At 54.1% G+C, this 24,266-nt stretch overlaps 2 protein-coding genes across 8 annotated transcripts in view; both read left to right on the top strand.

Moving 5' to 3' along the window:
* Positions 1-9,346, top strand: part of Hnrnpul1 (heterogeneous nuclear ribonucleoprotein U like 1) — a 36,373-nt gene extending 27,027 nt beyond the window's left edge. For 5 of the 6 annotated variants that reach the window (XM_027430393.2, XM_035449572.1, XM_027430389.2 and 2 more), the window contains exons 11-15: positions 3,510-3,678; positions 4,117-4,413; positions 5,499-5,788; positions 7,496-7,687; positions 8,191-8,307. In XM_027430393.2, coding sequence (XP_027286194.1) covers positions 3,510-3,678; positions 4,117-4,413; positions 5,499-5,788; positions 7,496-7,687; positions 8,191-8,307 — 1,065 coding nt within the window. Of the gene's footprint in view, positions 1-3,509; positions 3,679-4,116; positions 4,414-5,498; positions 5,789-7,495; positions 7,688-8,190 lie in introns of all 6 variants that reach the window. The other variant, XM_027430388.2, reaches the window with a different exon arrangement.
* Positions 9,347-11,270: 1,924 nt separating this feature from the next.
* On the top strand, positions 11,271-20,121 carry Ccdc97 (coiled-coil domain containing 97). Of its 2 annotated transcripts, none has more exons than XM_027430394.2 (5): positions 11,271-11,463; positions 15,204-15,656; positions 16,530-16,799; positions 17,057-17,186; positions 18,991-20,121. In XM_027430394.2, the coding sequence occupies exons 1-5, from the start codon at positions 11,412-11,414 to the stop codon at positions 19,109-19,111; spliced, it is 1,026 nt and encodes a 341-aa protein (XP_027286195.1). In that variant the 5' UTR covers positions 11,271-11,411; the 3' UTR covers positions 19,112-20,121. The 2 variants fall into 2 exon arrangements, with proteins under 2 accessions (XP_027286195.1, XP_027286196.1); XM_027430395.2 differs by having other exon boundaries at positions 11,288-11,463; positions 15,132-15,656.
* The last annotated feature ends 4,145 nt before the right edge of the window (positions 20,122-24,266 follow it).

Below are 24,266 nucleotides of genomic sequence, written 5' to 3' on the forward strand. Positions count from 1 at the left end.
TGTACTGGTAACTTCCTAAGTAGCAGGTACTGGGTAATTGGGTCTGTAGTGGGAACTAGGAAAAACCTTCAGAAAGTAGGCCTTGTGTCAAGAGAATGAAAGAGCAGACCCTTGTCCTCAGAGCAGTGTAGACCGTGGTCATGTGTGCAGGGGTGTGGCGGTGAGGAACATGACTAAGAATGCCTTGCTACTGAAAGCCCCGCTAGAATGAGGTTTCCAGCCTATCCCCAGGCTATCAGAAGGCCTTGAAGCAGGATACACAGCAGGAGTTCTGTGTTCTGAGTGATAAAGAAGTTGTCTTACCCACCTGGAGTTGGGGGCTACAGTCTTTGGGACCCTCCCAGGAATGTGTCAGGTCCTATGTCAGACTGCCAGTGGTCAGTCAGGGCTGGGTACAACCACTTTTCTGACTTATTCTCACTTAGTAACACTCAGAGCTTTGGTTCTAGCTAAGCATGATAGTGCCTGCCTTAATACTAGCACTCAGAAGACAGAGGCCAGCCGATCTTTTGAGTTTCAGGCCAGCCGGGACTGCATTGTGAGGCCCTGGGCTCACTCCTCCCCTGTTGGCAGGTGCCACATTTTTTTTCTTGACACAAACCTAGGACTAGAGTAGAGCCCCAAAGTAAACTGCCTCTTATTCCCCCCCTCCCCCCCCCCCCCCCCCCCCCCCGCTCCGACTGTCCCCAGAGCCACATGCCTGCTCCATTCCTGGCACTCAGACCAGTCCTCTTCCTACGTATGTACACTTCCGTCCACTGGGATTCACCTCACTCAACCCAAAACAAGCTTTCTTTGCCAGATGTGCTCCTCTGGAACCCAGCCCATGCTGCTCCTGCTGCCGGACTGGCCCTGTTGAATATAGCAAGAAAGAGTAGACAAATCAAACAGTAGGCCTTTTTGAAAGGACTCAAAATGTCAGCAGAAGTCACCAGCTGTGTATTCTGTGTCCTCGGGCCCTCAGTCTGTCTAATCAAACACTCGTCTCCTCAGCTCCTACCACGCTCTCCTCTGCCTGCCCACTTTCTGGGGTTAGAGGTAGTCTGCAGCTTGAGAACAGGCCCTGGCTGCTCTCTTGGAGCTAGCTGACATCCTCCAGTATTGTGGGACTGCAGGAGCAGGAGCAGGAGCTGTGTGGTGAATCTCCATCTGGAAAAGCTGACTTGGCTTTTGTTGTTGTCTCCTAGCAACAGTCCCAGAGCCCCCAGAGACCACAGAGTGCAGGGCTTGCCCCAGGGCTGTGACCTCATTGTTTGCTTTGGTAACAGCCACCAGAAGTTCACCCCTTTCCTCCAGGAAAGCTGAGATTTGCATGGCTCTCTTCCCTTCCCCAAGCCCAGGTAGCAACAGGGAAGATAAACTCTTAGAACTTGTCCAGAACGGGCTCCTTGGTACTTCAGTGCCCAAGGAGATGCCTTAGAGTCACACCTCATCCCAGGCAAAGTCCAGTTTACTCTGCCCTCATCCCTCCCATCTTGTAATACTACAAGAATTGGCCCTTTTGTCAGGGTTACTTCTCTGTTCCTTTGGAACTTTGACAGGGCAAGTGTGCATTTGCAGACCTCCAGAATGTGTTTCTCTTTGTCCATCCAGGTTAGGGGAATAAGAGCAGGATCACTTGTGAGCACCAGACGTAGTGGACCAAGTAATCAGCAAGTAGTCTGGGCCAATTCATCCTGATGTCCACCACCCACCACCTGGCTTTTGTGTCAGGAGGAAACTTAAATAATTTTGCTTTTACTTTTAGTCTGGGTACAGAGAAGGAGTGCAATAGCAAGGACCTAGCTTTACCCTTGTTTTGTAAGTACAACTCCGTGTCTTAAAATCATTTGTTACTCAGGCCACAGTATGTAGGAGTCTGCCTTCCACACCTTTGCTGTTCTGGGAGTAGGGAAGAATGTTCAGCTTGGCATGTAGGTTGGTCTGGGGAGCTTGTTGGTTGAGGCCCGAAACAGCTACACCCACAGTTTGGATCTCCTACCACTCATGGCACCCCAGCCTGTGCCATCTCGACCTCAGGCTGACTTCATCCTGGTGATTGCATTGGGAAGCCTCTCGGATGACTTGGGAGCCCGTTGGTTCACTACCCTGCCGCATGCCACAGAATTTCACACCTGCAGAATCCTTAGCAGAGCCACCAGGAGGGAGCTGTGATCCCCGTCTCACAGCTGCAGTCCGAGGTTCAGGCTAATTAGGGGACTTATCTACAGACCCACAGCTTCTGAATGGTACAGCTTCTCCTCCAGAGCCTATGTTCTTCTGCCCTGCCCTGCCCTGCCTAATGTTTTTCCACTTGGGAGACTGCTACAGTGCAACCTTTCCCTTTGGTTTGGGTTGCTTCAAGTCAGCATCATGGTATAAATATCCACAGCACCACACCCAGTGACGACCATTATCAGTGGTGGCTCATATCTGAGTGCTGGGAAGTCAACCAGGGCCCAGAGCTTTAGTTGGCATGAGTATATTCTATCTTCACAGTAGTGAGCATGAGGATTTCATGCTGTTTGCCCTTACAGGGCCAGAAACAAAGTAAAAAATCCAGTCCTTAGTTTTACAGAGTAGCAAGCTGAAGCTCTGACAGGGCCAGGCTCCGCCAAGCCACACTTCTCTTCAATGCGTTTCCTGCCTGATAGCTGCCACTCAGACTTTGTCATGCTCTCTGCTCATCCTCCCTAGCGCATGGTGGGTGTTGGTCACTGGATGTTGCATGTATTCTGCCAACGCCTGCCCAGGAGGCAGCTGCATCTTGGAAAAGCACAGGCTGTCTGTCACTTTGTCGCTCTCCTTGGGTAGACTTGTGGGTAAGGCCAGTGTTTTAGAAGATCAGGAGAGGTTTAAGGTGTTGATGAAAGCAGTTTAGACAGTGTCAGAAAGACTGGTGGGTTATGTCCTTTCCATTGATGGACTGTTTAAAAGAAAAAACACTAGGCAGGACATAGTGGCTCACACCTTTAATCCCAGCGCTCGGGAGGCAGAGGCAGGTGGAACTCTGTGAGTTCAAGACCAGCCTGGTCTACAGTGAGTTCCAGGACAGCCAGGGCTACAAGATAGACCTTGTCTCAAAAAAACAAAAAAAGTTTGTAATGTTGTAATCTTGTCACTCAGGCTGAGGCAGGAGGATTGGGAGTTCAGAAGAGTACATGCAGTAGAATTCCTGTTGGTATTAAGCAAGATAAAAGTAGTTCTTCAAGTTAACATTGAAAACCCAGTGTTGTCTCTGGGAAGTCTAGCGGATACTGGGTGGTTGGAGGAGGTTCTTTCCTGGGCTTTATAACATGTCTGAACATTTTACTGGAAGGACCTGTGAACTGCAGTGCTGGTAACAAGTAGGATTAACAAGGAAAGCCGGCTCTTGGGAGTCCCGCTGTTTGTTTCCTAAGTCACTTCGTTTGGGACAGGATGTGTCAGTTGGGACGCCCCTAGTACACCTTTGTCAGTGCCTGCCCTGCATAATGCCCTACTGGAGAGACTGCTCTAAAGATCCCATTTCTTCTCTTACCTACCCTTAGACGAACGTTTATGGGTCAGCCCAGAGACGGAAAATGAGACCATTTGAAGGCTTCCAGCGGAAAGCTATTGTAATCTGTCCAACTGATGAGGACCTAAAAGACCGCACAATAAAGAGAACTGACGAAGAAGGGAAAGATGTCCCGGATCATGCGGTCTTAGAAATGAAAGGTAGGAAACAAGCAGCTCCTGGGGCCACCTCAGCAGTGTCCTCAAGAGAGTATGCGGGAACAGGCCCCTGGTCTCAGTCTGGGGAAGAACTTTCAGGATTGATGGGGGTGGGTGTCATGAGAGAAGCTATGTGTAGAGCCCCAGCTGGAAGGCCTACACTGTCTCCCATCTCTGGCACTCACCAGTTTGGAAGAGAGAGGGGCGTGGCTGCACTTGCCACTGAAGCCCCTGAGGTGAGGCTGGAGTGACCCTAAGTCCTCTTTGGTAAAGGGAAGGAAAGGATCTTGGTTAGCCCCTGCCAGTGCTCACACCAAGCAGTTGTGGGGGTCTCATGGTAACCCGTCCTGTTGACTCCCACTTTGCTTCAGCCTTCCCGCCCCGGCTGCGGGTGAGGAGGGCTGGCGTCAGAAGGTGAACTGCCCTGCTCCTTCCTCCTAGCCAACTTCACTTTGCCCGATGTTGGGGACTTCCTGGATGAGGTTCAGTTCATCGAGCTCCAGCGAGAGGAAGCAGACAAGCTGGTGAGGCAGTACAATGAGGAAGGCCGCAAGGCCGGCCCACCCCCAGAGAAGCGCTTTGACAACAGAGGTGGTGGCTTCCGGGGCCGTGGGGGTAGTGGCGGTTTCCAGCGATACGACAACCGAGGCCCGCCTGGAGGCAACCGAGGAGGCTTTCAGAACCGGGGAGGAGGTGGCGGAGGCGGCAGTGGAGGAGGAGGAGGCAACTACCGAGGAGGTGAGACATTTACCCCCTCAGCACTTCACTCCAAGGCCAGGCTGTGGGGGAGGCCTGGCAGGAGTCACTACTGTGTAACCTCAGGAGCCTTCCCACTGCCCAGCCTCCCAGCAGCGCTGTTTGCGAAGCCCTTGGCCCATTTGCACAGACAGTGCTGTCTCTTGTGGTTGGCGTTCCCCTGTCTGACCATGTGCTCCTCTGAGAAATCTGGGGTTCCATCTCTAGATCTGACAGAGGGCAAATATTAGGGCTGCTTTTTGGTTTAAAAACAGATGAAGAATGTTTCTTAGCGCTTAGAGCAGTTAATTTGCCCATGAGCACAAAGCTAAGTTGAGCTGGGAGTCTAGTGAGCCCAGATTCTTAATAAGTAGTTCCGTGCCTGAAATAAAGTGTGATCCTAAGTTAGCAAACGTGGCGCTGGGAGGGGGGGCGAGGGGGGGAATGGCCCAGGGGTTTCCAGAGGGCTCAGGTTTGGTTCTCGGTAACCACATTGAGCTGCTCACAACTGCCTGTAACTCCAGCTCTGGGTGTCCAATTCCCTCTTCTGACCTCTATGTGTACCAGCCACACACACACAAAATAAAATGTGTCTTTGAAACAAAATTTCAAAAAAAAAAAAAAAAAACAAACAAACGTCCTAGTAAGAGATGTTGTGACACACGACCCCAAACATTTAGACTAGGAAGCAGTTCAGGAAGGGCCCCCGCTGAGCCTGTTTTTGGCGTGTTTGGGGTATGGGGTTCAGGTACAAGAAACAATTGTACAAAGGCTCAGGAGAAGCCTTTTGGCCCAACCTGTTGAGGACTTCCATTAACACTACATTGACTGGCTTGCAACTGTCTGTTGGTGCTCAGCATCCTTCCTCAACATCCTTTCTAGTTTGTTGAACAGCTGTGTAGAGCTGGACTCACCCAAAATAAATCTGTGCCTTGCCAGCTCACAGTCCAGTGTCAGGGAAGGGACAAGGAAGTGTGCCAAGGACCTGGGAAGCTCAAATGGAGCATCTGTCTGCATTTGCTTGCTTTACTGAGCTCAGCGTTGGGCATAGCCATGCCGTGGCCTCTACATGTGAGTTTTCAATGCAGGCTTCAACCGCAGCGGAGGCGGTGGCTACAACCAAAACCGCTGGGGTAACAACAACCGGGATAACAACAACTCCAACAACCGAGGCAGCTATAACCGGGCTCCCCAGCAACAGCCACCGCCACAACAGCCACCACCACCACAACCACCACCACAGCAGCCACCGCCGCCACCCAGCTACAGCCCTGCTCGGAATCCCCCAGGGGCCAGCAGCTACAACAAAAACAGCAACATCCCTGGCTCCAGCGCCAATACCAGCACCCCCACAGTGAGCAGCTACAGCCCTCCACAGGTGAGGTCATGTGTGTATGTGTGCATGCTCTAGTGTAGAGAGTGAGCGGGCCTGGGAGGGACCACTAGCACATTATTTGGCCACAAGTCTGTGCTCTTCCTTGCACCCTGTCCCCCTTTCCCTTTGCAGCTACTCAGCCGTGTCAAGCACTAGATATGGCTAGACACAAACACACATACAATGCTGGAGGTAGCAGCAAGCCTTGGCTCCCACCAGCAAGGTCATGTCATGGCCTCACTGGGTCTGTAAGAAAATAGTAATGTCGCCTCTTGTCCATCATGGGAGGCTAGGGTCCCAAGCAGCTCCAGGCCCAGTTCCAGTTCTTAGAAAGCCAGTGCTAGGACTCTGGTGTGTACCAGTTCCTGTGAAACCAGAGCAGTCTTATTTCACAGACATTTCCTGAGGACCTTTCCCATGCCAGGGAGCAGCTGCCAGGAAACTGTTTCCTAGCTGCCATCTAGCCAGAACATTTCCTAGGAGTTTGGCAAGGCCCCATATAGACCTGACTTTGTGATCTTGGACAGACAGCTTAACCCTTACTCTGGTCCTTGTGTTTCCATAAAGGACCAGAGACATGACTGGAACCCACTTATGAAGTTCCTGTGAGGTGATTATTAGCCCTGCAGCTTAATGAAGGCTCTGGGGCTCTGGGGCTAGGCAGACCTGGGTTAGTCATTTATAGTAGTGTGGCCTTGGCCCAGCAACCTCACTGAGATTGACTTTTAAGGCTTACTATGCTGGGCAGTGGTGGTGCACGCCTTTAATCCCAGCACTGGGGAGTATATAGAGAAACCTTATCTCAGAAAACCAAAAAAAAAAAAAGATTTATTATTTAAATTTATGTTATATATGGGTGTGTGTGTGTGCGCGCGTGCGTGCGTGCACCGTACGTTTGCAGTGCCTACAGAAGATAATGTTTGGTCCTTGAAACCTGAGTTACAAACAGTTGTGAGTCAGTGTGGGTACTGAGAACTAAACCTGGGTCCTCGACAAGAGCAGCCAATGTTCTTAACCACTGAGCCGTCTCCCTAGCCCCAGCTAATGGAAAGGATACCAGAATTGCTAATGAGACTGGATGAATTAATGATGCCCCCTGTACATGAGAAGCTCTCTTAGTGTTTTTGTTGCTGTGAAAAGATGCCCTGATCACAGCAACTCTTAGAAGGAGACATTTGATTGAAGTGGCAGCTTACCGTTTCAGAGGGTTAGCCATTATCATCATGGTGGCATGCAGGCAGCAGGAAGTCAGCTGTCACACTGGGCGGTATCAAAGCCCACCCCCACAGTGACACACTTTTTCTCCCACAAGGCCATGCCCACTCCAAGAAAGCCACACCTTCTAAATAATACCACTCCCTGTGCGGTTATGGGGAAAATTGCATTCAAACTAGCACACTCTCCATGACATGTCACGACTGCTCTTCTCATCCACTGCCACCATCTACTGAATGCCCAGCACCTTGTGCACACAAGCTTACTGAACGTTCATGATAGGCCAGAGGGCGGTAGCTGTACTGAGATGGTTTTATAAACTGAAGCGGGTTTAGAAGTGCCATGTGCCTTGCTGCCCTCAGGTCTCAGAGCTCAGGCCTAGGGTCTGCTGCTTCCCTTAGCAGACAGCTGAGCAGAGTTGCCTTTGTCAGGGAAGCTGCCTCCATGCCAGCTGTGCTGTCTGTCTCATGGAGCTTTTGTCTTTTCTCTTTTCAGCCTAGTTACAGCCAGCCGCCCTACAACCAAGGAGGCTACACCCAGGGCTACACAGCCCCACCACCTCCACCTCCACCACCACCTGCCTACAACTATGGGAGCTATGGCCCCTACAATCCTGCCCCCTATACCCCACCCCCACCCCCCACTGCCCAGACCTACCCTCAGCCCAGCTATAACCAGTATCAGCAGGTAAGTGCAAGATGGACCTCCAGTGGGGCTTCTGGGAGCATCCTTGTGTGTGTGTCCAGACTTGGTTTCCTGCCTATTCCTGAAAAGTGGGTGGCTGCTTGCCTCAAACTTTTAGAACTTTTAGAACTTTTAAAGCTTGTTCTAAAGCTTTTGGTAGACTGCTCTTCACTGGGTAATAAATAACTGGTGTGTAGTCACTGGCCCCCAGTACAGCAAGCCAGCCTGGCTGAGCTGAGTCCAGCTTTGGCACCATGACTAGGGCTGCCAAGTGCTAGTCCAAGTTGGTCCTGGGGCCACCACATCTGCAAAGGAAGCCAACAAAGCCAGCAGCCTAGGACTGTATTCCCTGCTGCCCATTTATGTGACTTCAGGTCAGCCCTTAACCTTTCCAAAGTACTTTGCTCTCAGTCAGAGAACCCATGTGTTGAGGGTGGAATATGAGAAGGAAAAGGGGACAGTCTGGAGTGGCAGGAGGTAACCTGGTGCTCTTGCTCTCTCCCCAGTACGCCCAGCAGTGGAGCCAGTACTATCAGAACCAGAGCCCGTGGCCGCCGTACTACGGGAACTACGACTATGGGGGCTACTCGGGCAGCACACAGGGGGGCACAAGCACACAGTAGCCCGTGCTCGGGTGCTGCAGCCTCTGGAGGCCGTGCCAGCTGCCGCTGCTAGCGCTGCCGTGGCCCCTTGCAGCCCCTCTGCGTCCTGTGGTGCTGGGACAGAGTTATCCCAGGGCTGTCTCCTTCTAGCCCACTTCTTCCAGAGGGGCTTCTCCCTTCATACAGGCCAGGCATTTTTTTCCTCTGGATTCAAACAGGCGACCGTGACCCTTTATCTTTGTCCCTCCACTTTCTCCTCTCCCTGCCTTTTTGACTAATGAAGCCTCCTCTCCTTTGGTTACCTAGTGAGCCCACAGTGACTGGGGAGGACCCCTGCCTGTCTGCCCCTCCCCACCCTGCTTTAGCCCCTTGGCTTCCCAGACTCATGCAGTTGGTTGTAAATTCTTCCAGGAGCTGTTTTACTGTCTACTTTTCAGGATTTAAAAAAAAAATTCAAAAACTTTAATAAAAAAAAAAGTTTAAGAAGCAAAATGCAGAGGGAGGAAGCAGTGACATATTTTTTGGTAATTATGCTTTTTTTAATTTTTAGAATTTGTTTTTACTGTGGGTCAGCCGTTGATACTTCATCAAATAACTTTCTTTGCTGAGTTCAGGTAACCGAGGAAGAGCCACACCCTCGAAACAAACAACAAAATCACCTTTAACCTAACTTTTTATATGATGTCTGAGTCCCCCATAACTTTGCACACAAGCGTCTGTGTTCTGTTGGATTGTAACTTTTTGTATTTGGAGAGAGTGTGACTATTGAACTTGAAACCTTTTACTCCAGGAGTCTTGGTAGTTTCTGGTGGGCTGAAGTGGGTGAGGGGGGAAGGGAAGGTGGGGGCGGGGCCGGCTTTCCTTTAGACCCTAAAGTTCTCCACCTCCTTCCTCCAGTGCTCTTCTGGGTGCCAGACCTCCAAAGTTTTACAGTGGTCCCTTGGATTATTCTCACTTCCCCTTTACCCATGTTTTAATTGGAGTTTAGCAAACTGCACTTAAGAGATGTTTTACGCTGTTTTGTTTTAGTTTCTTTCAATAAATGACATGGCACCTCCTACCAGGAAGGAATCAGGGTGGAAACCCTGAAGTGTTCCTGCAGTTGGCCGTTAATGGGGATTGGGAGGCCTTCGACGGGGAATGTTTTCACTCATTCATTCAAGCAACGTGGGTCTCTACCTCACACAACCCAGCCGCTCCTCCCGTGGGACAGATAAGCAAGAGACCAGGCTGGCTCAGGGCCATCCATCCATCCCCTCCCCTCCCCCCTCTCCCTCCCCCAGGTCTGGCCTGGGTGCTACTCTCAGGGCAGCTTTGCTCTGCCTCTCATGGAAGTGCTGGCCACTTGCCCTGTCACCATCCCGGACTGAGTTAGGGACCCTGAGCACTGCAGAAGTGGTTCTAGTCCCTGTTCTCAGGGCTCCCCCCCTCTAGGGAATACATATTTGTAGCCAGTGACAATCCCAGCTGTTGAGAAGAAAGAGACCCTGCAGTAATAAGAAGAGGGAGGGCTCTCTTGTGTAGGGACACAGCCTGCCCAGAGTTAACTGTCTGGCCAGCTTAGACCCTTGTTGAGGAGCAATGAGGAATGTATACCGTTCACAGTGCACCAAGCCCCGGGCTGCAACAACATGGCCAGACCAGGAGGGAGGCTGCAAGGCCTGAGGAGCACCATGTCTGCCCTTGTCAGCTTGCTCTAGAAGGCAAGGCGGCGTCCTCACTGTCCCTGCTCTGGCGGGTGCGTGCTGGGCAGCAGCGCCCTCTGCTGGCCGCTCCTGGCGATGCAGCCGAGTAGCTGTCACCACTCCGGGGAAAGCTCATGTAGTTCTTCCTCTTCCACTCTTGCAACCCTGTTTCTGGATCAATCACCAGCTTCCTCGTCGTGCTCTCCAGTTCCTTTCCTTGGGTCCCTTCCTCAAACCCCGTAGGCTCCAACCACTCATTAGGGCTAGGGAGCCAGCCCCTCGGGACCTGGCACTGACCACCGGAGCCTCTCACAGCCTCTTACTTCAGGGAAGCTGGCTCTGCCTCCTGACCACAGGGAGCCACTGCAGTACTGGGACTGCTCATGCCGGCCGTGCTGCCCGAGACACTTCTCCACTCCTCCTGTTCGTCCCCTCGGGCCTCACCTGGGCTCGTAGCCTACCTAAAAGCCTCCCACCTAGCCTGGGGCGGGCGGCAGTCCTCTCCCCTTCCCACCGCGAGTTCCCACAGCTCTCCCTCAAACACCTGCAGGTGTTAGAAACACGAAAGTCGCCGGGCGTTGGTGGCGCTCGCCTTTAGTCCCAGCACCCGGGAGGCAGAGGCAGGCGGATCTCTGTGAGTTCGAGGCCAGCCTGGTCTCGAGTACCAGGATAGGCTCCAAAGCTACACAGAGAAACCCTGTCTCGAAAAAAAAAAAAAAACAAAAAAAAAACAAAAAAAAAAACCCACAAAAGTCCTTTTCCTGGCTTCATCTCATGACAGCCACAGGCTGGGTGACAATGATAAAAGGGAGTGGAACCTTACAAAGCCGGGTGAGGTTGGTCAGACATGCTGCGCCTGGGTCGCCGAGCAGTGGTGGCGATGCACACCTTTAGTCCCGGCGCTCGGCAGGTGGATCTGTGAGTTCGAGGCCAGCCTGGTCTGCAGAGTGAGTGCCAGGACAGCCGCGTCCACACAGAGAAAGGCTGTCTTGACTGAATTGTGTGCCCAGAACCCACTCCCACGCACTGTCCTCTGACCGAATATATATATAAACCTGGATTATTTTAAAATTAAAAAGCCCACTCGAGACCACAAGAGGGCTCCAGCTCCTGGAGGACGCTCACGCATCAGTTATTACAGATGTCACCACGGGAGGCCCTGGAGGGACAGCAGCGACCTAAGGACGCGCGGGCGGTCGGGCCCCGCGAATCTCCCCATCCGTGCGACCCGGCGCCCTCTCCGCACCTTGATTGGCCGGGCCGGGGCGGGGCCGCGCATGCGCGGAGGGGCGGCCCACCTTTGACCCGGAACCTTGGTGCCCGGGTGCAGCCGGAGCCCCCTCGGCCAGGGTGGCTCGCCTAGCCGGAAATGGCCGTGAGTGCCTAGGTCGCGGTGGCTTCCGGAGCCCGCCGCGGCGGTTAGCGAGCTGGAGGTCGGGGATGGAGGCCGTGGCGGGGGCCGAGGCGGGGGCCGAGAGGAAGCCGGATGACGGTGAGGCACCGGCCGGGCGCAGGCGTCGGGAGGGGCGGGAGGGGGGGGTGGCCCTGCGGTGTCACCGGGAAACGGTTCCGGCCAGCGCCGAGGACTCTGTGGGAAGTGCGAGCTCAGCCCGCCGGCTTCCTCCGCGCTCGGTCCGCTCTGAGGTCGGATTGTGCGGCCTTGCGGCGGGCGGCGAGCGGGCGGCGGGGGGGGGGGGGGGGAGACGGGGGGCGAGCGGGCGAGCGGTCCCCTCCCTTCTCTGAGGGCCCCTCGCAGGGCCTCGGCTGACCCATCTCTTTCTGTGCCGACGCCTCGAGCAAGTGCAAACCTCCTCCCTGAGCATCCTTCCCGCCTCGGGCCGGCCTTCCTCAGCCGCGTCTCTCCAGGGCCGGCGGCGGCTTTCCCGCGTCCCGAGCTGGCCCCGCTCCCGTCGCAGCCTCCGAGGTGCTGGGGTCCAGGCCCCACAGCTGTCTTTAAAATGCTGTTTTGTCTCTCTCACCTTTAAAAACTCAATTGTTTCGCTGGAGAGATGGCTCAGAGGTTAAGAGCGCCGACTGCTCTTCCAGAGGTCCTGAGTTCAATTCCCAGCAACCACATGGTGGCTCACAACCATCCGTTATGAGATCTGGTGCCCTCTTCTGGTGTGTAGATAGACATGGAAGCAGAATGTTGTGTACATAATAAATAAATATTTAAAACATAAACAAAAACAAAACCCCTGGTCAAAAGTGGGCACTCCAGGCCGGGCGTTGGTGGCGCACGCCTTTAATCCCAGCACTCGGAAGGCAGAGGCAGGAGGATCTCTGTGAGTTCGAGACCAGCCTGGTCTACAGAGCGAGTGCCAGGATAGGCTCCAAAGCCACAGAGAAACCCTGTCTCGAAGAAACAAACAAACAAAAAAAAAAAAACCTCATTGTTTCAGAGCAGCCTGACACGAGAGAGGGTGAGGTATAGTCGAAGTCCTTTGACAAGAACGGGAGTTAACTTCAGCTGAATAGTGGGTATCTGAATGCCTGTGTGGTCTATATGTACATTTCAGTCTTTATGATCTCCGGGTAGGATGGCTCACCCTGTAATCCATCGCTTGGGAGACGGAGACAGGAAATTTGCCTTGAGTTGACAGCCAGCCTGAACTACATAGTTCCGGGCCACAAAGTGAGACCCTGTGGAGTGAGGCCCTGCCTCAAAAATACCCACATTAACATTTTCTCTTTTGGGGGTGGGGGTTTCGAGACAGGGTTTCTCTGTGTGGCTTTGGAGCCTATCCTGGCACTACCTCTGGAGACCAGGCTGGCCTCGAACTCACAGAGATCCGCCTGCCTCTGCCTCCCGAGTGCTGGGATTAAAGGCCTGCGCCACCAACGCCCGGCTAAACTCTCAATTTTTAAAAGCCTTAATATAATTGTGTCTGTGGAAACGCCTCACCCCTACCCTGCCGTTACAGTTTCCAGCAATTAAGATGTGTCTGCCTTTGGAGGACCTAGTTTTAGCTTTCACAGACTTGCCCAGCGTCAACTGCTTTGTGGTTTGTCTGCGCACACTCCCCTCCACCCCGTCTGTCATTTCCCTCTGCCTGCCTCTGTGTATGTACAGAACCATGTCTCCAGCTCTCTGGGGGAGCCTGGAGGCCCATGGCCCCAGCATTCGCTTAGGTACAGCCTCTCCAGTGTCCCCCACACCCATGGCAGTGTCCCTAACCCAATTTGTTTCTTGCCTGTGACCCTGCCTCGGGGGTAGTTTGGCTGTCCTCTGGTGAGAGCCCTGGGCCTTCCTTCCCCTGACCCTCCCAGCCCTCCAGCCCCCAGGGCTTGTCCATTTAAGCATCTAACCATCCTCCAACTGCATGGCCCTTACCCTAGCCCCAGCCTCTCTCGCTTCAATAGCTGAAACCCACAGCCAGCATCCGTCCTCCCCTCCCCACCCCCCATCCCAGTCAGTTATCTAAAAGTGGCTCATGGTTCCTCCATCTTTGCTTTTCTCCTATTTGCTGAAGTTCCTGCCTGCCTGTGAAACAGTTCTCACTAGCTCAGCCCAGCCTGGATGTCTTCACTACATTTCCCAGAATCCTCCTTGACTCCTAGTCCCACTTATCTTGCTTCCTCATTGGCCAACCAGTGCTTTCTTCAACAACCAATAAGATAGACATACACGGGAGGACATTCCCCATCTCCTGCCTTTCCTGTTCTTCGCCTGGGTTGTCTTTGATCAGGCTATGGGAGCCCTCGTAGGTCACTCCACACTCCTGACTCAGGGCTTTGCACACACGGGCTCGAGTGTGGGCAGGGCAATGTGGGCATTCGGACAAGGAAGTGAATGAGCACGTTGGTCGTTGTCTTTGTCACTGTTCTGTTGCTATGAAGAGAAAATGGCCCTCAAAGGGAGTGGCACTCTCAGGAGGTGTGGTCTTGTTGGAGGAAGTGTGTCACTGTAGGGGCGGGCCTTGAGGTCTTTTTCTCAAGCTTCCTCAGCGTGCCAGTCAGTTCACTTCCTGTTGCCTGCAAGATGTAGCTCTCTTGGCTCCTGCACGCGGCCATGCTGCCCATAGGATGATGATGGACTGAACCTCAACCACCCTTAATTAAATGTTTTCTTTGTAAGAGTCACCGTGGTCGTGGTGTCTATTCACAGCAATAAAAGTCTTATAAAGGAAAGCATTTCGTTGGGGCTGGCTTAGTTTCAAAGATTTATTAGTCCATTGTCATGGCGGAGGAACATGGCAACATGCCGGCGGTGCTGGTGCAGTAGCTGGGAGCCACATTCTGATCCGTAGACTGAGAAACTCAAATCCCACCCTCAGTCACACACTTCCTCCTTGTAATCCTTTCAAATAGTGCCACTCCGGGATGACCAGGCATTCAAATGTGTGAGCCTGTGGGGGTCATTCTTACTCGGCCACAATAGTCACTGAACAGTGAACAAGTGGATGTGTCCTAACGTCATGGCCAAGGAAACGGGCAGGGTCCAGAGTAGCTTGCTGGTGCAGAACTCAGTCTCTCAGCACTTCAGGTTTTCACTCAGATCAAAAACTTGCTTATTTTTACTTGTGTGTAGGTGTTTTGTCTATGTGAATGTCTCTGCACCACTAGTGTGGATTGCCAAGGAGGCCAGGAGAACATGCCGCATCCCCTAGAACTGGAGATACAGTTATGAGCTGTCACGTGGGTGGTGGGAGTTGAGCCCTGTCCTCTGGCAGAGCAGCCAGTGCTCTTAACTGCTGAGCCGTCTCTCCAGCTGTCACTTCCTGGCAGGCTGTGTGTTTGTTTCCCTTCCACTTAAGACTGAGCTGTCCCCACATTGCCTCCTGGCCTTTTTGGATTTTCATTCGCACACTGTCACTGTCATCATCATTGGTGTTTTCAGTTTTTATTGTTGTTGGTTTTTTATTTTTGAGATTCAATCTCACTGGGTAGTCCTGGCTAGCCTTGAACTTAGAGATCCACCTGCCTCTGAGATGAAAGGCGCGGGGATCAAAGGTGTGTGCTACTGTGCTAGGCTTGTCTGTTTTGGGTTTTTTTTTTTTTTTTTTTTTACATATTCCATGTCTTTGTTAATTATAATTAGGTTATTGACTGTGTGTAGCATCATTGTCCTCTTGCTCCCCATGATCTGTCTAGGACCTAAAACATTCCCCACAATGCAGTAGGTGCTCAATAAATGTGAACTGTGTATGTGTCCAACAGCTGGCCACTTCCCGCCTGTGCCCTTCCTGATGCCTTCTTAGCCTTTAACTGAAGACTCCCCTTGACTCGCAGACTGTGTGGAGCCCAGACGTGCCTACTGGGGGGAGCTGAGCCAGACTCCTGTTCCGTCTGCATCCCAAGACAAGGAGGCAAAAGAGAGTACACCAGGAGTCCCCACTGGTGACATCTCCCAGACTGAGAGTCCGGCTGTGAGTGCCATGTTGCATGCCATCGCTGCCAGCCACCTGCCTGTGTGCAGCCAGCAGCAGGGTGAGCCTGACCTCACAGAGCATGAGAAGGTGGCCATCCTGGGCCAGCTGTATCACCAGAAGCCACTGGTGTTCCTGGAGCGCTTTCGCACAGGCCTCCGGGAAGAGCACCTGGCCTGCTTCGGCCACCTGCGAGGGGACCACCGAGCTGACTTCTACTGTGCCGAGGTGGCCCGACAAGGCACTGCCCGACCCCGAACCCTGCGCACCCGCCTGCGTAACCGGCGTTATGCTGCCCTGCGTGAGCTCATCCAAGGTGTGGGGGACGGTGGGTGGGAGGGACAGAGGGAAAAAAAGGAGACTGAAGCTGAGAGAGACAAGATACAGCCGGGCGTTGGTGTCGCACACCTTTAATCCCAGTGCTTGGGATGACAGAGGCAGGCGGATCTCTGTGAGTTCGAAGCCAGCCTAGTCTACAGAGTGAATCAAGGACAGGCAGCACTGTTGCACAGGGAAACCCTGTCTCAACAAAACCAAAACAGAGAGAGGGGAGAGGGGGCAGGGTGCAAATGCTGGAGCCCAGAGAAATCCTTGGAGGCGAGTTCTGAGACAGAGAGAGCAGAGACACAGCCCAACTTCAGATCGGGTCAGAACTCAGTAGATGACACAGTCTCACGGCACAGTGCCCAGGCTATCCTTGAACCCAAATTCTTCCTGCCTCAGCACTTTCAAGTGCTGGCAGAAGTGGCATCTTAGATGGCCATGGCTGAGGACACCATACAGAGCACTGTGATAATCAGGTGTCCTTAAGGACTGGGAATTCCCTTCTTCACACACCATGCACCAAAGGCACTGTTGGAAACCAAGGAGGGAATACAAGGCCACCCTGAACAAAATACAGGTGGAACTCCTGGAGGAAGAAGAGCCTGGTGTAGCTGTTCATGCCCCAACACTCAGGAGGCAGAGGCAGGAGGATCGCTGAGTGTGATGAGAGCCTGCTCTACAGAGTGGCTCAGGCCTGGGGACGTGAACGTGCTCAGCCCGGGCTGTATACTCCCTGTCCCTCGGGCGTGTGCAGGTGGCTTTAGCGTGTGCCCAGATGTATACATCTTAGCAGCAGGGCACCCCCCTTTGTGCAGGCCTGGAATCATGTGCTCACACCTACCCACCTTGCCTCTTTTCCACACAGGAGGTGAGTACTTCAGCGACGAGCAGATGCGGTTCCGGGCCCCGCTGCTGTACGAGCAGTACATAGGGCAGTACCTCACACAGGAAGAGCTCAGTGCCCGCACACCGGCCCCCCAGGCCCCCAGGCCCGGCTCCCCCAGCTCGCCTGCCTACCCACTCTCCGACCTGCTCTTCCAGTCCTACCAGGAACGGGAGCTGCAGCAAAAGCTGCTCCGGCAGCAAGAAGAGGAAGAGGCCTGCTTGGAGGAGGAAGAGGACAGTGACGAGGAAGGTGAGGGCCAGCAGCAGGACACCCCGCCCCGGCCCGTTCCTCACGTGTGCCACCTGGCTGGGCCCTAACCTGGGACAGTAGACATGTCTGCCCTCACCCTGCACCCTGCTATCTCCTCCTGACCACTGTGGTACACCCGGAATCCCCATTTTATCCAGTGTGCACCCCAGGAGGGCAGGCATTGGGCCATCTTGATAGCAGGGGGCTGGGCATAGCTTGTCAGACGCCTTCAGGCCACCATCCTGGTATCTCCACAGACCAGAGGTCAGACAAAGACTCGGAGTCCTGGATGCCCGACTCGGAGGAGAGGCTGATCCTGCGGGAGGAGTTCACCAGCCGCATGCACCAACGGTTTCTGGATGGCAAAGATGGGGGCTTTGACTACAGGTGCCTCCCATTCCCAGCCCAGCCCCGATGGCCCTGGGCCACAAAGCAGGTCCCTGCCTATCCTCAAAGGCCCTCCTTAGTGGTGCTAGGGGTCCCTGGAGTAGGTCCCCACCATGAGTCCTGGTGGTGTCAGTCACTGTGGGTTTCAGATCAATGAAGGTTGATGGCTGGGGTCTCGGGCCAGCCTTGTCCCTCTCAGAGCCTTAGAACCTTCATCTGTGAGCAGAGGCATAAAGTGAGCTGACATTTAGCTGAGTGTTGAGAAAGCATTGAAATGGGGCCTGGTAGTGCACACCTTCCCTCCCAGCGTGTGGGAGGTAGACGTGTTGGGTCTCTGACTTCCAGCCAGGGTGACACGATGAGACAGTGTCTCAAGGGAGAAAGGAAGACACATGGTAAATAGCTGTCATTTGAGCCAGGATCCTGCCTCCTCACATCCAGCCCCAGTGACATGTGAACTGTGACCATGAATAGCTTCCGTGGGACAGGAATCCTAGTTACCACTGCTGTAGGGTCCATGCTGGGATCCCACAGATCTCCAGTCAGTGGGGCTCATCCGCTGCTAGCTGGGGCCACCGAGCGAGGCTGAGCAGAATGTTGGATCACGGCACTTGTGAGCCAGCCCTGCTATTACACTAGGCAACCCAAGGGCATCAAGCGTGAGGACGTAACCCTGTGCCTTCAGGAGGGCAGCAGAGACCCTGCTGTGTCCACGATCAATGTACGCTTCCGTGTGCCTGTGTATCCAGACTCTGAGCGTTAAAGCAAGGGATAGGTGCAGCAGATCCCCGGCCTGAAAGAGGCCCCCTCCAATTGGGAGGGCAACTGCCCAACTTCCACTGGCAGTGGGGCTCTGGGGGGAGCGGGTGTTATCAGAGCCTCAGTGGGTGGCATCTGAGAAGATCTGCAAAGAGGGAGGGTGAGGGACACAAAGGATGCCAGAGCCAAGGTAGAGCTGAGATTGCTTAGGGTGCACACCTTTGCTCCCGGCACTCGGGAGGCAGAGGCAGGCAGATCTCTGTGAGTTCGAGGCCAGCCTGGTCTCCAGAGTGAGCTCCAGGACAGCTAAGACTTACCTAGAGAAACCCTGGTTTTCAAGGTCACAGCACACGTGTAGTGCAGTAATGTATATGCAAGCAAAATGCCATAAAATCAGATAGAACAACGGCTATCTTGGATGAGTGGCGCCTTGGTGACTTAGGTCCACATAGTGAAACTGGTGGCTATGGGGACAGTCAAAGTACCATATTGCCCTTGGAGGCAAAAGCTGAGAAGCTTGCAGGCTCTGGTGTTCCTGTCTACAGAGAAGCCAGTGTTTTGGTTTTTTAAGATGTATTTATCACCGCCGGGCATTAGTGGCGAACGCCTTTAGTCCCAGCACTTGGGAGGCAGAGGCAGGTTGATCTCTGTGAGTTCGAGACCAGCCTGGTCTACAAGAGCTAGTTCCAGGACAGCCTCCAAAGCCACAGAGAAACCCTGTCTCCAAAAACCAAAATAAAACAACAACAACAAATTTATCACATATACAGTGTTACGTATGTGTGCCAGAAGAGGGCATCAGATCTCATTATACATGGCTGTGAGCCACCATGTGGTTGCTAGGAATTGAACTCAGGACCTCTGGAAGAGCAGCCAGTGCTCTTAACTCCTAAGTAATCCCTCCAGCCCCCCCAAACCAGTGTTTTTATGTCGACTGATTGGGAAACACCCCTTTTGGATTCCAAAAGGCCCAGCATCCCCCAGAGTTCAGCCCCCCTGTCCTCGGCCCCCTTGACGCCTGGCCTGACAGCTCCCTTCTCTGCAGCACGGTGGATGACAACCCTGACTTTGACAACCTGGACATCGTGGCACGGGATGAAGAAGAGCGATACTTTGATGAAGAGGAGCCCGAAGATGTGCCCAGCCCAGAGCTAGATGGGGACTGATGGCTCCCATCCTTCCAGCCAGTGACACACTTTGCCCGTCTATCACAGGCTGTCTTAGTGATTCAGGGGCCAGCAGGGCAGGCCCCTAGGCCTGGCACGTCTCAGACAATGTCCCCACTTCTGTTCATGGGATTCCCACTCTTCTCCCTGGAAACATCATTGCCCCCGTCTCCTCCGCCCCACCTCTGCCTTTTCTCTTTGTGACAGGGTCTTGCTGTGTAGTGCTAGCTAGCCTGTTACCAGCTGTCTGGCCTGAAGCTCAGTCTTCCCTCCTGGCCTCCCACAGGCCAATCCCGCCTGACCTCCCAGTGTTGCTCTTACTACCTGGCTCTCCTCACATCACTGCCCGCTCCTCTAGTTTCCTAGGTCCCTAACTTCTGTGCATCCAGCCTTCTGCCCACAGCAGAGCTCTGAACGACCGCCTGGTGGCTGCAGCTGTCACACATCAGGCTACACCTGATCCCCAGTACAGCTCTGGGCTTCTCCATTTCCCTCCCTGTGTCCTACACTGGTCATATCTGCTGCCACTGAGACCCCATCTCTCCTGCACCTCACTCTTCAGGCCTCCTGGTTCCTTCTGCATCTCTATTTCTGTTTCTCTCCAGGCCTCTGGCTGGCTGCCTGTCCCTCTGTCTCAGCCTTTATGGCTCTGCTTCTGTATGTCCGTACCCCGTCTCCCCGGGCATCACAGTTAGGGGCAGCAGAAGCCTAGGTGCCCCATAATGAGACTTCCCTGTGGGTGGGGGGTCGGGAGCCCAGGGGGCACCCTGGCTCAGTATGCTGGCAGAGGCAGAGCTGGGGACCACAGGGCCAGCTCGAGTGTAGAAAGAATTTGAAGGGGACTGTCCCCTACCAACCCCCTTTCCCAGCCACAATTTTCCTTTTCTTCACTTCCTCCCTCTCCTGTTTACACTCTCCAAATACGCATAGGCTGTTATCATGGGTCTTGAGTCATCTCTCGCTCACACACACACACACACACACACACACACACACACACACACACACACACACACACACACACACACACACACACACACACACACACACACACACACACACACACACACACACACACACACACACACACACACACACACACACACACACACACACACACACACACACACACACACACACACACACACACACCCCAGCCTGCCCCAGTGTCCCTGCCCCCAGCAGGCCACAGGTCCCGCCCCACAGAGCCCCCTGCTGCCCTGGGCTAATGAGAGCCAGATGGCTGCCTGTGACTCAGCCTGTGGGAACCCAGACGTCTTACCTTCCCATGCCTCACACCCGTCCCCTGCTGGCCCAGCAGACAGAAGGGACCTGCTACTGTGAAGATGGGGCCTAGCATGTCAGAGCCCGAGGATCCAAGCTGCTCTGAGACAGTTGTGGCATTCTGTTCTGGCCATGCCTGCAGGACCCTCAAAACTGCTTGGTAGAGCCAAGGTCCTGACCCCTGGGGGTCAGCTAAACTCACTTGAAGAGCTACAGTAGGGGGCAGAGGGTGTTCGCATGAAGAAGCTTGAAAATACGGAAAGGTCCTCAGCAGCTCCACCTGGGCCAGGCTGCCTGACACATGCACGCAGTGACACCTCCTGACAACTGCCACTTGTCACCAACCATGGAAGTGGCCCAGCAAGGCCATGCACATGCTTGAGCTCACCTGGCCTCCCAGGCAGAGCCAAGACTGGAACACAGTTCTCCCACATACCACTTGGCCAGTCTGCCAGCATGTGACTGCCGGGGCTGGACAGCGGTGGAGACAGGAAGACAAACTTCCTTACACGGCAGAGAGCAGAAGATGGAAGGATTGTGGTGTGTGCATGAGAGGCACTGCTGTCACAGCCTAGAGGTCTTCTGGGAGCCCCCCAACTGGCACCCCACCATGGGACACGAGCCAAAAGTATTTTCAGTTGGCCAGTGTTCTGTCCAACCATTAAATTTCTGTAAGAAAAGACTGCCATCCATCAATTTGTTACATAACTTTGAAAAGAGCTGAGCCGCACAGCCATTGAGTCAGTATCTGGGGTTACTCAGATGGTTGAGTCTGCAAATGAGAGACAGAGGTGGGGCCTGCCCCACGCACGGACGGGGATTAGATGAGGAGACAGGAAGAAAGGTGGAGACAGAGGAGGGGGCAGACGGCAAAGGCACACCCTGCCTGAGCAGCCCCCATGGTGGCTGGCGCCTCTGCCTCTGATCTGGGGATGGGGTGGGTGGAGAGGCTGAGTCAGGGAGGGAGAACCCCTCTGTGGGCATCCGGCCCCCACCTCCATGTCTCCTGTCTGTCCTGCCCTGGTCTGGTCTCCAATGGCTGTTGCCCTGTACCCATACCTACCCCCATCTCTCTGCCTGCCTGTTCCCCCAGCCCCGGCTCCTTTCTGGAGAGGTCCCTGCCTGCCCCTCACTGTCCCCATTTCCTTCCTCTCCCATCTATGCGTCACCGCCCCCCCCCCCGCTTGTCTCCCATCCTCTCTCTGCCCTCAAACACATTTCTCTCTCCCTGTTGTCCTGCAGTCTCTCTCTTAGCTCTTGTTACGGTGTCTGTAGCCTGCCCCTCTCTTCCCCCTGCCAGCCTTCACCCTCACTTTTTCCTGTCCCTTTCCCTGCTGTTGCCTCCCAGACCCTGGGAAATCCAGGTCAGAGCTCCAATGGTGGCCCCTAGGAACCTAAAACAAGGGGTCACCACCTTGTCCCCACCCACGAGAGGACAGCAAGGCTGCTGGCCTGTCTGAGCAGAAGGAAATGTCTGTGCTGTGGCCTGGTCTCCACCCCCCCACCCCCAACAGGCCCTGCTGGGGCCGCCCCCGGGGCTGGGGCCGGGGCGAGTAAACAGCAGCAGGCAGCCTGGGGATATTTATACCGAGGCTGGGCTTAAGGCCAGTGCCCACCACAGCCCCTGCCCTGCCCTGCCCGCTGCCACAGCCAGCCCTAAGCCAGCGTGGCACCCGCCAGCAAGGGGACACCGCAGACAGGCTCCACTCAGCACAAAAGCCAACCGGCACTGGTCACACAACAGCCAATGGCCTCACAAGATAGGAAATTCTCTCCTCTGAAAACACCAGCACACAGTGAAGCCCCCCCCCCCCCAATCCTAGTGTTGACACCTCCAAACACTCAAAAGTGACCCATACAGCTCACATACTCAAGTTACCAGCCTGAGATGACTCTGTCACCTGCTCACAAATGCCCACCTCCACCGATGCCAGTCTAAAAGGACATGCAGGCCTCAGAGCCCAGGATGGCCTCTAGCGTGGCCACCGACAGCCACAGTGTGTTGGAGACACACCGTGGGTACAAACTGTGAAATACGTGTTGGACTACAAACAAAACAGACTACAGACAACTTGTAGCCCTCTGGGCTAGGGGTGTGACTTAGTTGGTACAATGCTTGCCTGGGGCTTTCATACTCAATGCTGCAGAAAACCTGTATTGGGAGCACTCTACAGAGACAAACAGGACAACGAGGAGTTCAAGTTCAAAGCCAGCCTGGCCTACATGTGACCCTAACCCTGAAGATGTGATTAAGTAATAAACAACTTCCCCCACACACTTGAAGCCCTAGTTCTAACTTGAGCACTCTCAACGGGCCAGAGAGATGGCTCAGCAGTTAGAAGCCTTTACAGCAATTCCAGAGGACCTGGGTTCGGTTCTCAGCACCCATGTCGGGTAAAGCTCACTACTAACCTGTCACTCCAGCTCCAGGAGACTCTGATGCCTCTGACCTCTGACCCCCACTGGAACCAGCACTCATATACTTACCCCCCATATACATAATTAAAAATATTAAACCAAGTCTTTAAAACACACACATAAAATTGTAACTCACAAATCACCTACCCACAAGGCACATAACTAACATAAATGTACATAAGAAACATAAGAAACAAAACCCACAACAGCTTTCAAAAAAAATCTTTCTCACAGACCCACAAACACACAGAAAACACCCCAGTTTCAAGCAGAACTGACACTAACTGCAAACATTTACACCTAGGGAACTGAGAAGATGCTAGGCGTGTGTGTGTGTGTGTGTGTGTGTGTGTGTGTGTGTGTGTGTGTATCAGACTCAAAACTGTCCCAGATAAAAAACCCACTGGTATATCCTCTCACCAGCAAACGGTGCCAGCAGAGAACCCACAGAAAGTACCCTGCTTGTCACTGGGCAGAAATGTGGCACTAGCCACAAACACGGAGAAGAATACGTACTGGGAACACACACACACCCCAAACTGACAAACTGACAATGCCATGCAGGCCAAAAGCCCTCAGGCGAGGGGGGGAGGGAGAGGGAGGGGAGGAGGAATGAGAGAGGAGGGGAGGGAAGGAGAGAGGAGTGAGCTCTTAACACCTCTAAGGTCACACTAGAAACAAAACACAGTGTATGCCTGGGGACTAGGCTCCAAGGGGAATCTTGTTCCTGTCTCCTTCCCCCACCCCCCCCCTTGCCCAGATCCAGCAGGTCCAGGAGGGGACAGGAAGGCCTGTGCAGGCCTCCTTGGCTGCTTCCTGCTCTGGAAGCTGGATGGGAAACTGGGGCTCCAGCCGGAACCCAGCCCCCCCACACACACTACTTCCCCCATACCCCAGCTGCCTAAGGGGTGGGACTACCCAGGGACCCTGAGCCCTGTCCTGCCTGCCAGTGGATGTTGGTGGGTAGGAGGGACACGTCCCAGCTGTGCTGGGTCAGGCTACAACGACAATGCCAGGGCAGCAGGACAGTGTCAGGGCCGGCAGAGGTGCTGAGCCTGCAATTTACCCTGCCCCAGGCCTGCCAGCAGCCAGGCCCGCCTAGGAGCAACAGGCAGGTGGGCGGGCTATGTCACCAGTGGGCGGGGCATGGGGCACAGCCAGCACTTGTCATGTCCACAGGCAAGCTCCAGGGTGAAGGTCTGGTGTAAGGGCTCGGCAACCCTGGGGGTGTGTCTGGATGCGTGGGAGCTGCTACGTCTAGGATCCTGGGTGTGACTGTGTCTGGGTCTGTGAGGCCACTTGGGACTCCCCGGGCAAGTGGGTGTGTGTGAAGGGTGCCAGACGGGAGCTGTGACCTGCTAGTAGTCTGGCCGGATTTGTGACGTGTATAAAACCTCAGTGTGTGTGGTATGGGTGGGTTTGTGATGGGTCACGCAATGACCATGACCCCATG

This window comes from Cricetulus griseus, chromosome 9, assembly GCF_003668045.3.
Source record: "Cricetulus griseus strain 17A/GY chromosome 9, alternate assembly CriGri-PICRH-1.0, whole genome shotgun sequence".
In the NCBI taxonomy this organism is placed as follows: domain Eukaryota; kingdom Metazoa; phylum Chordata; class Mammalia; order Rodentia; family Cricetidae; genus Cricetulus; species Cricetulus griseus.